At 47.0% G+C, this 15,547-nt stretch overlaps 1 protein-coding gene across 11 annotated transcripts in view; it reads right to left on the bottom strand.

The window, feature by feature from the left end:
* The window catches only part of PPFIBP1 (PPFIA binding protein 1), a 104,500-nt gene that overhangs the window by 45,263 nt on the left and 43,690 nt on the right, over positions 1–15,547 (bottom strand). For 10 of the 11 annotated variants that reach the window (XM_064165791.1, XM_064165790.1, XM_064165788.1 and 7 more), the window contains exons 2-3: positions 14,813–14,911; positions 11,750–11,955 (exon numbers count right to left, since the gene is read on the bottom strand). In XM_064165791.1, the coding sequence (XP_064021861.1) occupies positions 11,750–11,955; positions 14,813–14,876 (270 nt within the window). In that variant the 5' untranslated portion in view covers positions 14,877–14,911. Of the gene's footprint in view, positions 1–2,994; positions 3,216–11,749; positions 11,956–14,812; positions 14,912–15,547 lie in introns of those variants that run through there. The other variant, XM_064165792.1, reaches the window with a different exon arrangement.

Here is a 15,547-nt window from a genome sequence, read left to right on the forward strand (position 1 = left end):
TGCAAGAGCACACTGACAGCTCATATTGAGCTTCTCATCCATCAGCACCCCCAGGTTGCTCTCCCCAAGGCTGCTCTCCAGCCAATCACAGCCCAGCCCATATTGGTGATTGGGATTCCCTTGACCCAGAGGCAGGACCTTGCATTTGGTCTTGTTGAACTTCATGAGGTTGGCTTGTGCCCACCTCTCCAGCTGCCAAGGTCCCTCTGGATGGATTTCCCTCCAGCCTGTTAGCTGCACCACACAGCATGGTGTCATTGGCAAACTTGCTGAAGGTGCACTCAATGCCCTGTGAATCCCAAAAAGGACCCTAGTAAAAATGGTTGTCCCACAAAACTAAACACAAAGACATCTTCGCTGGCTGCTGCCAGAAATACTGTGTAAAATCTGCATAAAAAGAGACCTCCTGCAGGACACCGAAGACAGCAAACTTAGTACAACCCAACAGCAGCTTGGATTTTGCCTGAAATATTGTCGCTTCCCCCAGCACCTCCTACAGTCAGAGACATGCAGGCAACAGCCACGTGATGGCTTTTCTGCATCTCTCCTTTGTGCCATCTTCAGAGGTAAAAAGTTGATACCTGGGCATGATTTTCTTCCTGGAGAGGTGAAAAAGGAAGACAGGGGATGAAACATATGACAAGAACAGATGTGGTGGTGGGCAGGATCACAGTCTCAAGTTGTGCCAGAGGAGGTCTAGGCTGGATGTTAGGAGGAAGTTCTTCACAGAGATTGCCATTGGAATGGGCTGCCCAGGGAGGTGGTGGAGTCACCATCCCTGGAGGTGTTCAAGAAAAGCCTGGATGGGGCACTTAGTGCCATGGTCTGGTTGATTGGACAGGGCTGGGTGATAGGCTGGACTGGATGATCTTGGAGATCTCTTCCAAGCTGGTTGATTCTATGATTCTAAGATGCCCAAATACTAGATATGGGAAAGCAGTGCCTCAGGAGATAGGATGGAGGGAGCCCCAGTGGGAGGCTGCAGTGGGGTCTGAAAGATGCCAGGAGACCTGGTGTGTTGTGGTACTTTGAGGGAGACCTAAGATCCCTCAAACTACCACATATGTGCAAACCCGGGTGAGCAACACTCGGTGTGTTCTTCAGGAGGAGTTTTCTCTCCAACTGGGGACCCACATTCTCTTCTGGGCCTGGGTCTGGCAACTACTCACCCTGAAGAGGAATGGCTATGATTTGAAAAACAAACAAAAACAATATGGAAAAAAAAAAGGGGGGGGGAAGAAAAAGGAAAAGTAAGTATCCAATTCAACAGCAACTGCAAGCATATCTGGGCCACTTGGTAGTTCTTTATCCAATTTGTATCATCAAAGCCCACACATGATCACCATACTTTACTAGCTATGCTAGACAAGTGTTGCCATTTTCTAAAGAAGGCTTTCTTTTCACTTGCAAACTAAAACCTCTCTTCAGTGAAGCAGTTAGACTTTGTAGGTGTTTTCAGGGATTAAGTGCAAAGCAACCTATGGGAAGAGAATGCAGATTTACCAATGTCGATCTTAAGCCTAAAAAACAAAAGGAGAGTGTTCAGCAGGACACTGAGGCTTCAGAGACATTTGAGTTTCAGCATTTATTTAAAATGCCTTGTAAGAGCAGAGCCAGAACACTCTAAAACCTGCAAAAATCAGTTTGTGTCTAATGTATCACGCACAGGTGTAAATTTTGTTTGCAGCTATGTAAGTGTGAAAATCTACACTTCTCTGGTGGAAATTATTCCTGTATCAAATGATCACCAAACTTTCACGTGTTGCCTGACCTCAGTCTTTAACCCTTTTTCCCTGGAAGTGAGCTAGCAATCCAATCCACAGAAAAGTTTCCAATAATGATTTTTAGAAATCAGCTTCCTCACAATTGCTGAACCCTCTTTCACATAGGAAACTAATTTTTTGCCTGTCGCAGCTGATACCCTCATTTCCCTTCATTTTCTCTCCTGCTTTTGAGACAACACAAGCAGCAGAAACCACACAGTTCTTGCTGTAGATGCAGCTTGATTTGTGAAGAAGGAGCTGCCACTCCACAGCATTATTTTCTTGTCTGGCACACTGCACTGACTGTTTTGACCACCACAGCTCAGTGAACAGTTGGGCAAAGTGACATCTCTGACATCTCTTTCTTCACCATGTGGAGTTAAATTAGAACTCATTAACAGATAAGCTCCAGATCATTACAATACAACTTATGTACACTTACTTAAGTATAGATACCACTGCCCTTCTCATTCAATCAGTTTTAGAGAATCCCTTGCAGGGGGGTTCACCAGCCATCAGCTACGACACAAAACCACACAGAATTTCTAAGACTGGAAAAGACCTTCAAGATCACAGAGTCCAACATCACTTAGTATGCCACAGGCAGAGCCTCCAGGTTTTCCAAGCAAAGCATTTGCCACCCTTTCCCCTGCAACCTCAAATTCATAGTGGACAAATCTGCCTGAGTGCAATCTGTGCCAGCTTGTGTGAGAGCTCACTGCTGTCGTCCTAAACCAGCACCTCCTGTATTTCACGCCTGCCTACCGAATATCTGCAGCCTGCTCCACATGCTCAGGCAGCAGGCAGACCTGCTGATAAGCTTTTCCAGAAGTTTACAGATTAGTTCCCTCTTACACGGTGAGCAGGAGTAAAGAAAAAAACGAACACCACAAACCAAACCAACCAAAACACCACAAACCCACTGAAAACCCTTCGCATTGTATTTTGAAGCCGTTGCTGGGATAGAAGTGAATTCTGCAAGGAAACCAGCTTAAGACAGAGCTCCACTCTGAGGAGGGAGCCCACCTGCAATATTTTCAACAGATAAATAACATGGCTGTTGAACAGGAAAGCTGCAACCATTTCAAAACAGTGCATTTCCTCAGCAGCAGCTCAGCTGGTATCTGACACAAAAGAAAGCCAAAATGCTTCTTTCCCTACCAGCATTGCCCAGCTGTGGCTTGTTACCGGGAGAAAAAGCAAGAGCTAAGCCAAACACAGCCAGCCTTACCTTATTTAGCCAGACACAGTGCCCGTGAATGTCCCAGCTATACTCCATGCTGGTCATGGCTATCCTCACGCAAGTGACTGTGGCAGGCAGCCAAGGCTGAGAGCTGCAGCCCCTGCACCACAGGTGACCGCTGTGGCGAGCGGCAAAGCCAGGCGGAGTGGTCAATTGCTGGCAGCTTTCCTCAGCTCACCGCGGATGGAAGCGAAGGCGGCAGCAGAGCAGGAGATGTGGGCAGCGGAGTGGAGCAGCAGCGCTCTTCAGGCGGAGCAAGCAACTCCCCATGAGAATTAACACATCAAAGCCCAGGAAGGATCAACGCTTATTCCAACCCGAGTCTGCTGATGGAATTTCAACATTCCAGTCCTCCGGAGCAAGGCAGAGGCTGGGTAAACCTAAGCAGGAGTAAGGGCAGCCTCGAGCAGGTGGCAGGTGGACATCGGCTCCCTTGCTGCTCAGCGCAACCACCTCCTCCGCTCTACAGACACCATCCGACCCCAAAACACAAGAGAAAAGAGCAATCCTGATCCCTTCACCTAACTAAAAAGGCAAAGGGGAGGGAATTTTCTTTTCTCCATGGGACATTGTAAAGGCTGGAAGAACCCACTTAAATCACTTGGAGGCACCAAGAAAAAGAGGAAGGAAGAAGCTGACTCAGTTGCCCCAGGTCTCCTGAGTGGCTTGTCCCATGTTTATGTCACACTGATGTAAAATGCAACAATAACAGCCAATCTCACATTGGAGTTTCAGTATACCCAGGATTTCTGACCACAGAGCTTAGCTCTAGGAACCCTGCAATTACCTGAAAAGCCACAGCTTTTATTGTTAAAAAGAAACGTTTTTGAGTGCTGCTGACAGATAAAGACTCTCCGAATGGTGAATACTGAATAACCCAGAACAAAAGAGCCAAGCAGAGGAGGAGCAGAAGCTGTGTTTTTTAAGCCAGACTGGAAATTGTGATTTTCAGTGGCTCTGCATTGGGGCTGCCCTGCACTCTGATGCAGAGGAATCATGAGTTGTTCCTACTGCCAACGAACTCAGCCACAATCTGTGAAGAATGTCACACTAAAACATGCTATAGAATCACAGCAAACATCTGGTTGGAGGAGACCTCAAGATCAGGCAGTCCAACCTTCGTCCCAGCACTGAAGGGTCAACACTAAACCATGGCTCTAAGTGCCAGGTCCACACACTGTTTAAACACCTCCAGGGATTTATGACTCCACCAGCAGCCTGGGCAGACCATTCCAATGTCTGAGAACTGTTCCTGTGAAGAAATATTTCCTAACATCCAACATGAACCTCCCCTGAAGCAGCTTGAAACCATTTCCTCTAGTCTTGTCACTTGGCAGCAAGGAGCGGAGGCTGCTCCCTCCTGTCTCCAACCTCCATTCAAGGAGCTGCAGAGAGCAATGAGGTCTCCCCTCAGCCTCCTCTTCTCCAGACTGAACAACCCCAGCTCCCTCAGATGCTCCTCGCAGGCCATGTGCTCCAGGTCCTTCACCAGCCTCAGTGCCCCTCTCTGAACACTCTCCAGCACCAAAACGTCCCTCCTATAGTGTGGTGCCCAGAACTGCACACAACACTCGAGGTGTGGCCTCACCAGTGCTGAGCAATGATCCCTGTCCCTGCTGGCCACCCTGTTTCTAATCCAAGCCAGGATGCCATTGGCTCTCCAGGCCACCTGGGCACTGCTGACTCATATTTAATCAACTGTCAACCAGTACCCCCAGGTCCCTCTTTGAGTCTCAGCCTTCCAACCATACATCCCCAAGTCTGTAGCTATGGGATTGCAGTGACCCGGGTGCAGGATCTGGCACCTGGCCTTGTTAGACTTCATACAATTATCCTTGGCCCATTGGTCTAATCTGTGCAGGTCTCACTGCAAAGCCTCCCTACCCTCTAGCAGATTGACACAGCCACCCAGCCTGGTGTCATCTGCAAACTTACTAAGGGTGCATTCAAACTCCTCATCCACATCATTGATAAAGATATTAGAGAGCTCATTATTAATAAGCCTGTGTTACTCTGCAGTGTTAAAATCAGACCAGTCTGGATGGTTACCCTTAGCAAGAAGCAGGATCCTGTGTTTCAAGAACTCCGAGAGTTAGATCTCCCACAGCCAAAAAGGGAGACAGTTTATGATGGAGAAGCTGAAACAGTATCACGAGGCTCCTTTCACATTGCAACTGGAGCAGGTATCCTGAACAGGTCTTTGTTGGTAAATGTCCATGTGCCACACATTACCATAGGACTTTTTGATAACTAGACTCAGCATAAGCAGAAGCTGAGGCAAATGAATGCACTGCACACCCACACTAAGACAATCAAACAACAACTTTTGTTTTGAAGACAAGTTTTTTTCCATGAATAAGAAACATGAGATGATTTCTGCCTAGCCAAACCACTTCCTCCACTTGGGAATCACCCTGTTATCCAAATAGGCCAACGCATCTTTGTAAGACAACAAGCTGTGCTTACCTAGCCAGGAACATTTGTCTCTGAAATCTCATGACCCCTCATGTTAACTCTCATTACTCCCACTCTCTGGAAGAACCAACTTGTAGAATAACTGTCCAAAGCTGAGGGCAGTCTGAGATAACAGATCTCCTACTCACAGCAGCAACACTCTGGACTGCACAAGCCATCATAGGTACCATAGCCCAGATTAACTACTGTCTCCAAGTGAGCTGAAAATGTTCCACATCAAAGCTCTGGAGACTCTGAAGTTTGTTTTGCTCTAAAGATCTTACAGTCAACTTCAAAACCTAACTTCTCCTTTAGCAGGAGGGTTGGACTAGGTGATCTTCAGAGGACACTTCCAATCCCTGTGATTCTAAGTGGGGAAAAACTGATATATACTTAAATACAAAAAGTCACTTCTAACCTAAAAGCACATTAGCAGTTCCCATGGATCTTAAAGAAAAAAGTATTATCTTGGCTCTTTTGTACAAGGACCATAACCTTCATGAAGAGAAGGCACATAACAAGACACAGTCAATTCAGATAAGGATCCTGGGGAAGCTGGCTCTGAGGTGTAGGAAGGGTCCAGCCACTTCTGCCTTTCACCCCCATTTTTAACAAGACACTGTCAGTGTGTAAAATGCAAATGAGGCATTTATTAGAGAAAAAAGAAATCCCAAAAAAACACTGCTGAGCTCACCTCTGTGCCTGGGAAGACCACGGAACAGATCCTCAGAGAAGGTATGCTACAAGCATATGGAAGACTGGGAGATGATTTGAGACATGCAGCATGGATGCATCGAGGGCAAGTCTGCCTGACCAACCTAGTGGCTTTCTACAGTGGAATGACTGTATCAGTGGACAAGGGAAGACCAACAGATAACATCTATCTGGACTTCCATAATGCCTTTCATGCAGTGCCCCACAATATCCTTCTCTCTAAACTGGAGACCTATGGATGTCATGGGTACAGTGGATGAGGAAGTGTTTGGACGGTCACATCCAAAGGACAGTGGTCAATGGCTCAATGTTCAGATGGAGACAGCTGACAATTGGTGTCCCTCAGGGGCCCACGTTAGGACCAGTGCTGTCCAGTATATTCATCAATGAGCAAGACTAAGTGCACCCTCAGCAAGTCTGCAGATGACAAGCTGAATGGTGTGGTGAACAAGACTGAGGAATGGGATGCCATCCAGAAGGACCTAGACAGTCTAAAGAAGTAGGCTCAGGTGAACCTCATGAGGTTCAATATGGTGGTCCTGCCTCTTCATGCATCAGAAAGATGCATGGGTGGCTTCTCTGATCATTCTCTGATCTTCTCTGACCATTTGATGGATTCTCTTGGAAGAGCTCTTCCAAATGTCACAGAATCACAGAAATTTAGAGGTTAGAAGGGACCTCCAGAAGTCATTGAGTCTAACCTCCCTGCTAAGGCAGGATCACCCAGGGTAGATCACACAGGAATGCATCCAGGCAGGTTTTGAAAGTCCTCAGAGAAGAAGATTCCACGACCTCTCTGGGCACTGTTTGTGCTCTGCTGTTACCTGGTCATCTGGCATCCACCAGCTAAAAAAAACAAACCAAGCAACCAACAACCAGTCAGCATCAGGCATTTCCACTCACTGGCCCTTTTGAGTGCTTGCATGGACTTCCCTAACACCCTTGAGAGAAGCAGAAAGGAAGCAGTCACGAAGAAGCAGAAGGTGTACACAGACCAGCCAGTTCTGGCACAGCAGAACTGAATACTCTGTCTCATTTTACACAAGCGAGTAAATCTGGGAGACTGCTGTCAGACCCTTTTCCCAACTAGGGCATCAGTGGTTTCCCTGCAGGGGCCAGGAGAGGATTTTTCTGTTGTGACACACTGTTTGGCAGCAGCAAACAATTATGTTTCCCTCTGAGACAAGAGAGACTTGCTTACAGCTTCAGATGGGATGTCATACACCAGTGCCAGCAGCTTGGAATAGCCTGGTAGATGCTACTTCAGGCACAGAGGATTGAATAGATTTCAAACCAAGAATTTGTCTTCTCTTCCTTGGTAAGGACAGGCATAGTGGAAGAAAGCCTTCCTGCAAATCATCTGGGCACTTCACATAACACCTTCCTGCTCAGACAAGGACCAGCAGCACTGGTGACACCTAGAAAGCCCATCCTTGTAGGCCAGTACTAAGTGCAATGTTCAGTCTTTCTTACTAGGAACACTAATGATGCCAGAGTGTACAGTAGAATAATCTCAGGCAGCCTGAGGAGAAACACAGGTAACTATTTGATGCAATCTTTTATATACACAACCCCTGCACACTTCTCAATGCTCAGGAGGCACTTAGCTGATTGGCACAAAATAACCTTTTCTCTCACAGGATCACAGGCTGTTAGGGGTTGGAAGGAATCTCCATAGATCATTGAGTCCAACCCCCTTGCCACAGAAGGACCAGAGAATCTAGCTCAGGTCACGCTGGAATGCATCCAGACAGGGCTGGAAAGTGTGCAGAGAAGGAGACTCCACAACCTCTCTGGGCAGCCTGTTCCAGGGCTCCATGACACTTACAGTCAAGAAGTTCTTCCTCATATTGAAGTGAACTTCCTGTGATGTAGTTCCTACTTAATATCCCTTGTCCTGTCACAGGGTGCAACTGAGAAGAGTTTGTCCCCTCCCTCTTGACCCTCAGCCTTCATCTAGTTATAAACATTGATTAGATCCCCTCTCAGTCTTCTCTTCAGCAGATGAAAAAGCACCAGGTCCCTCAGCCTCTCCTCATCAGGCAGTGTTCCAGCCCCTTCAGCATCCTTGTAGCCCTCCGTTGGACTCTCTCTAGTAGATCCTTGTCCCTCCTGAACTGGGGAGCTCCAAACCGAACACAGTATTCCAGGTGAGGTCTCACTAGGGCAGAGTACAAGGGGAGGAGAACCTCCCTTGCAGAGTAGAGGGGGAGGAGAACCTCCCTTGATCTCCTGGCTGTGCTCTTCTTAATGTACACTAGGTTCAGCCCACGTCTGCAGTGAAAAACATTTCTGTCTTACTGCCTTGTGATGACCCACATCATGTGGGTTTGAGGGACCTCCTTCCAGAATCTAACAGCCAGGCACTCCTAAATCACACAATCTGCCATTACAAGGGACAAGGACTGGCCTCCACCTCATTCATTTCAACAAGCATTGCAGTCTCCAGCCACACCACTGGGCTCCTTTATTCCAGAACTGCAGAATGGTTTAGTTGGAAGGGACATTAAAAGATCTAGTCCAACCCTGTTACCAGATCAGGGTACTCAAGGCCCCATCCAAATTGCCTTTGAACACTGCTAGGGCAGGAATCATTCACGACATCTCTGGGCAACCTGTTCTGGTTGGTCACCAACCTCATGGTGAAGAATTTCTTCCTAATATCTAATCTACATCAAGCTTCTTACAGGTTGGAGCTATTACCCCTTGTGCTATGTCATAGGTCCCAGTTATGCCCTCAAACCATGACACCTATCACTACAGGTCTCTGTAAAAGTCCCTCTCTAGCTGTCAGGTCAGTTGTTGAACAATGTGCAGCTGATCAGCATCACTAAGCGTGGATGACTGATGCCTACCCACACCATGGGGAGGGTTAACTTTTCAAGACTATTTATGGCATATGAACATTTTGGTATTTAGAAAGCCATACTTGCATGAAACCTCTTATGTCCCTTGATTTCTGCTCCACAGAGCTGAGACTACTTACAGCAATGTGCACTGCTGTATGTTATGCAGGAAGGAAATGCTGATGTTAGCACTAATTCTGTGTGCGTGTGTGCGTGTGTGTGTGTGTGTGTGTGTGTGTGTGTGTGTGTGTTAAAGATCTGACTTGAATGTCACTCCTACCTCTTATATCTGATCTCAGCCTTGGTTGCCATGCTTTGGCAGCAGGAGTGAGATCCAGCTCCCACTGGAGGCAGTGGGAAAGCTCCCACATGCTTCATTAACTTTCAGATGTTTTCAAATGAGTAGTTTGTAGCAAAGAAGAAAAAAACCCCAAGGCTCTTCCATTGAATCTTGCTTCAAGAGCTACAGAAGCAAGGCCAGCTGTGCTAGCCCAGGTCCCCACAATGCTAGGTGGTATATAAAATGATAGAATAGTTTAGGTTGGAAGGGACCTCAAAGCTCAGCCAGTTCCAACCCCCCCTGCCATAGGCAGGCACATCTCCCACTAGAACAGGTTGCTCAAGACCTCACGTAACCTGGCCTTGAACACGTCCAGGGAGGGAGCATCCACAACCTCCCTGGGCAACCTGTGCCAGTGTTTCACCACCCTCACTGTAAAAAATCATCACGGAATCATCAAAGGTTGTAAAAGACCTCTAAGCTCATCAGGTTCAGCTATCAACCCAACATTGTCATGCTCACACTGGGTCACCCTGCACCAACCCCACATCTGGCCCATGCTCCCCAGCCAGGGAGGCAGTCCACTGCCCACTGCTCTAGGCTGCAGCTGAGTGCTGAGATGAATTTGGTTATTAAGATGCAGGACGAGTTGTGGCTTCAGGGTGACTGACTGGACCTTTTTGCCGAGGGGGCATGACGCCCGTTATGGCAAGGCACCAGGTTATGGTGGCTGCCTGTCCCAGCAGCAGCAGTGCACTGTGTGCTGCTCTGAGAGCTTGCTCACACCTCAGCCTCCCTTACTGAAAGCCCTGTACAACTACGAGGCCAAAATGCTAACAGGACTTCAGAAACCTCTTTGTGGTATGGTGTGGGGTGCCCAGTAACAGGACAAGGAACAAAGGGTACAAGCTAAAAGACAGGAGGTTCCACCTCAACACAAGGACACGCTTCTTTATGGTGAGGGTGACAGAGCCCTTGAACAGGCTACTCAGAGAGGTTGTGGAGTCTCCTTCTCCACAGACTTACAAAACCCACCTGGATGTGTTCCTGTGCAGCCTGCCCTGGGCGATGCTGCTTTGGCAGAGTGCTTGGACTCAATCTCTAAAATCACAGAATCATAGAATGGTCTGCACTGGGAGGGACCTTTGAAGGTCATCTAGTCCAACTCCCTCCACAGTAAGTAGAAGCATCCTCAACTAGATCAGATTGTCCAGAGCCCTGTTGAGCCTCGCTTTGCTTAATTCTGCTGATGGTGCCAAAACCACCTCTCCAGGCAACCTATTCCAGCGTTACACCACTGTAATGGTAGAACTTGTTCCTAACATCCAATCTAAATTTACTCTGCTCCAGTTTGAAGCCACTGACTGCCCCTTGTCATATCACTGCAGACCTTTGTAAACAGTCTCTCTCCAACCCTGTGATTCTGTAATACAGAGCCACCAGAGTGACCTGTCCTGTGAACTCAGCCTTGACCAGATCTGACAGCCTCATTTCAGCAGCATGGCATGACCTTGGCCAACACCAAGTGAGACAACAGGACCCAGACACTACTGTCAGACAGCCTTGGTGCAGGAGCACACACCTGCTGCTGCCATCATACCAGCTACAGGCTGACCCAAAATCTGAAGCAGAAACTCTAGAAATAAATCTTGACTTGCACTGATGGAGCTCCCCCAAAACCTGTGCACACTCAGACCACCACAGTGCAAACCCTGCCACAGACTACGAGCCCAAGGACTCATCTTTGGGCACGCCAGGAAATCAGAAGTCAAAGGGCACCTGGAGACAAAACCAGCAGGTCTTTGGAAAACGATGCTATGCAAACTCATCTTCTGATAAGCACAACATTTTATTTCCTAGGGTAGCCTTTAGGTAACTTCTACTTCAGTAATACTTGATTATTTGCTAAAACCAAGTCTCAGGCAAAGAACAGCCTTGGCAGGCAGATTCTGGTGATGGAAACTGGCCCCCACAAATGCAGAAAATAAGAATTTGTTTTGGGATGCTGAGCTTGTATCACTCACTTCTGTTATAAACCCAGTAAAAGGAAGTTTGGTAACACTGCTCACTGTGGAAAATGTTAACAAAAACGATTTTTTGTCTAAAGTTCATACTGAAAAGAACTTTCTGTCCTCACCACCTAAGCATCTGACTCCTGTAAAAATGTCCTCCCAATCTTCTGAGATGAAATTCTGACTATCAAAAGTGTTTTGCTCTCTGGATTGAGGCACTCTGATACTTCAAAGAAAGCCCAGACCAACCCACTGCAACAACTTTTCCAAAGCTCCAGAGCAGCCTCTCCAAAACAAAAACTCTTTCCTTTGATCCTTCCTTTGAAACCTACTCTAAAACTTTTAAATGCCTCCATAAAACACAGCCCCACGACCTGGGCTGGTCTTGCCAACATTCAAAGCAAGCACATGACAGGTGAAACAAGGCCAGACCATACCATTTGACTTTGGAGCCATATGATCAGAGCCTCTGCTGTGGAGTCGGGGATTTGGCAGCGCAGTCCTTCTCTCTCGTCTGCGTCCATCATCTCCAGCAAGCCCCGCAAATCCTCCACCAGGTGCAGAGCACGCAGGCCTCCCATGAAGGGGGAGGTGGGGGACTGGCAGTCAAAGATGCCATTGGAGTACTCCAGTGCCTTTGAACCTGGAGGGAGCAAAATCACAGATCATAGAATCATTTTAGTTGGAAAAGACCAAGTCCAGCCACTGTCTAACTCTACCTAAAGTCTGATGCTAAACTATGTTCCTCAGCACCACATCTCTGCCTCTTTTAAACACCTCCAGGGATAGAGATACAATCACCTTCCTGGGGTGCCTATTCCCAGGTTTGAAAACCCTTTCAGTGAACAAGTTTCTTCTCATAGCTACCTAAACTTTCCCTGGTGCAACTTGTGGCCATTTCATAGAATCATAGACTCAGTCAGGGTTGGAAAGGACCACAAGGATCACCTAGTTCCAACCCCCCTGCCATAGGCAGGGACACCTTGCACTAGAGCAGACTGTCTAGAGACTCATCCAGCCTGGCCTTAAACACCTCCAGGGATGGGGCTTCCACCACCTCCCTAAGCAACCCATTTCAAGGTCTCACCACCCTCATGGTGAAGAACTTCTTCCTAATATCCAGTCTGAATCTACCCATTTCTAGCTTTGTTCCATTCCCCCCAGTCCTATCACTACCTGGCAGCCTATAAAGTCCCTCCCCAGCTTTCTTGTAGGCACCCTTAATATACTCTCATCTTTTTAGAAGGGAGAAGAGATTGATGCCCACCTCACTCCAACCTTTCAGGAAGCTGTAGAGAGTCAAGAGGTCTCCCCTCAGCCTCCTTTTCTCTAAACTAAACAACCCCGAGTTCCCTCAGCCACTTCAGAGGACGGCATGGCATGAGGCCCGAGTGGAACAGGTCAGACACTCAGGGAGGCTGAGAAACGAACGGTAGCGTTTGCTTCCAGCAGGCGTTTATCTGAACTACAGCCAGCACCAGGGCTCCACTCTGCCTGCGGCAGGCAGGGACTCGGAGAAGGGCAAGCCCTTGCTGGTGTGCTACAAGAACAGCAGCTCCAACAGGAAGGAAGTGGATTGATCCTACAGAGGACATGCACGCCACAGGTATGCCCATGAATTTAAGGTGTGGGCTTGCCTCCTGCTCCCCAGGATGTATTGAAGGTGCAAAGTCCTTGGGGAGGAGAGTGGAGGTGTAACAGGCTCTGACTCTGATTCACCCTGACTCTGAGTCACCCCGGAGGGACTGCATGATCCAATGTGATGGTGTCCAGAGGAGACCAAGCCCTTCATTTCCACTGTTATGCTGCTGCAAGGCACTGGTGTTTTTTAAAAAATAATAAAGATAAATAAAATAAGATGAATAAAAAGATCAAATCACTTATACATGAAACTAAATTTTAATCCCAACAGTTTGACATGGCAGGCACTGACATTTGCATCTTAATAAAGAGAAAAATCTCTTATTTGCATAAACTCACAGTGCGAGTCTTTGACCTACATTAAAAGCTGCTATATATTAAGGAAGGAAACTATGAATTCAGGATTAAGGTTGATTTAAGTCAAGCCAGATAATTCCAACTATAATTTCAGCACAGTGATTTGTGTACTTAATACTGTAAGTGCCTTGGCACAATGAGATATGTTCATGACACAGCTTCATTTGTGCTGACAGCGTTTGAAAACTACGTGTGCCACATATGCACTTCCCTGAACTTTCATTCACCTCCTCTGGCAAGTCATAAAAATTCAGGTATTCTCTTAATTCCCTTCAAAAAAACACCCCAAAAAGAGTGAATAATCCCCACAACAGCATAGGACCTGAGAAATGTTACTTTATAAGTCTTGTCCAGTCATTTGAGTAAAAGAAGTCTGCGGTGACTTAAACATCCCAACAGTACATTTTACTTTTATATTAAACTTCAGCATGCCATAACTAACTTAGGCTCCTGGAAACCCAGAGACATGGAGCAGAGGCAAATATCAGTATCTACTTATGGAAGTTAGTAAAGTTACAGCTTATATGTATTTTAGAGACCATTAAGACCAAACTGAATTCACTTTACACGTCTTCCTGCTATGTGTCTTTAATATCTTTAGGAAAACTGCAGAGAAAAGTCATTGTTCAAACAAAACCCCATCCCTGGAGGCCTTCAAGGCCAGGCTGGATGTGGCTCTGGGCAACCTGATCTAGTGTGAGATGTCCCTGCCCATGGCAGGAGGGGTAGGAATTAGATGATCTTAAAGCTCCTTTCCAACGCAAACCTTTCTATGAATCCATGAACTTGTATGATGACATTTTTTTCCCTGTGGGAAATTATGTTAGAGTGGAACTATTAAAGACTTCAGGACTGTGTTGTTATACTTGCAGAATATTTTTTCAATTTGGGTAGCTGTTTGCATTGCTCTGCTGGAATAGGATTAACTATTAACTTCCTGCTGCTTTGCTGCTCTGTGTTGTGTACTTCTATTATGTGACTCACTGCACTCAAAAGCAGCCTGTATACCTTGTGATGCCTCTCCTTGGTCCACTTAAAATTCATAGGTACTGTAAAAAACTCAAATGTTCAAGGCAGTTCCTAACCAAATATTTGGACTCAGAGCATTCCAGTTTAGAATAAAAGGCATATCAAATTCATGTGTGAACTCTCTAGGGTTGAGAGAAGTTCAGAGTAGCCAGTGTTAGCCAGCTGACTCCTCCTGCCTTGCAGCAGCTTATTAAATGCAATCAGCCTGGTCCTGAAGCATGCCTTGCTCTTGGCTTTCCTGGTGCTGTGTGTGACAGCTGAACTGCATCACTCAGCCGCTTCAAACACCTTTTTGATAGAGGCTGTGTGAGAGTCTGCAACCTCTCCACTGCATCTCTTTTAATTGGTAACCTATAACAGCAGACACCAAACACACCTACCACCACACTCTCTTCTCTGCCTGAAACTCTGCCCTCCAGGTGGAAGGAAAGAAGATCTAAACAGATAAATGAACAAGCTGCCCGAGAGCTTACCTGCAATAATGCCATCCATCTGCTCCAGAGCCGCAGCGAGCATGTCGCTTGCATCACTCATCATCTTCTCTCTTCTCAGGAACAATCACCAGCTACACCCTAAGGAGCAATAAAACACCGAGAGCGTGAGTTGGATCGTGAAGTCTTCAAATTATTCTGCAAAAGAGAATTTAATTTCACTGCACCTTCTCTGAATTCAGACACCACTGACACAAGATCAGCAGGAAGGCCACAAGACTTGGAGGCGTTCACCACCAAGCACCAAATGGAATCAAAGCACCTGCTCAATGATCCAGCTCAAACTGTTGGTCATCCTGTGGCTTGCTCTGCATGCAGGTCCAAGCCACAGAAGGCACATCCCACAGAGCACATCAGAAATCCCATTGGCACTTCAATGAAGCTTACAGAGACAACAGAGATCTTCCATCACTACAAGGAAGCTGCAACTCAGCAAAAAACACGTGTCTAGCTGCTGTATTTTTTCCTCTCCAAGCCAGCTGAACATGAACCAGCAGTGTGCCCAGGTGGCCGTGACAGCCAATGGCATCCTGGCCTGTATGTGGAACGGTGTGGCCAGAAGCACCAGGGAAGTTTGTCTCCTTGGACTCAGCACTGGCGAAGCCACACCTTAAGCACTGTGTTCAGTTTTGGGGTCCTCCCTACAACAAAGACACTGAGGTGCTGAAGCAGATCCAGAGAAGGACAACAAATCCTCTGAAGGGTCTGGAGAACAGG

Source organism: Pogoniulus pusillus, chromosome 27 (assembly GCF_015220805.1).
Source record: "Pogoniulus pusillus isolate bPogPus1 chromosome 27, bPogPus1.pri, whole genome shotgun sequence".
Lineage (NCBI taxonomy): Eukaryota > Metazoa > Chordata > Aves > Piciformes > Lybiidae > Pogoniulus > Pogoniulus pusillus.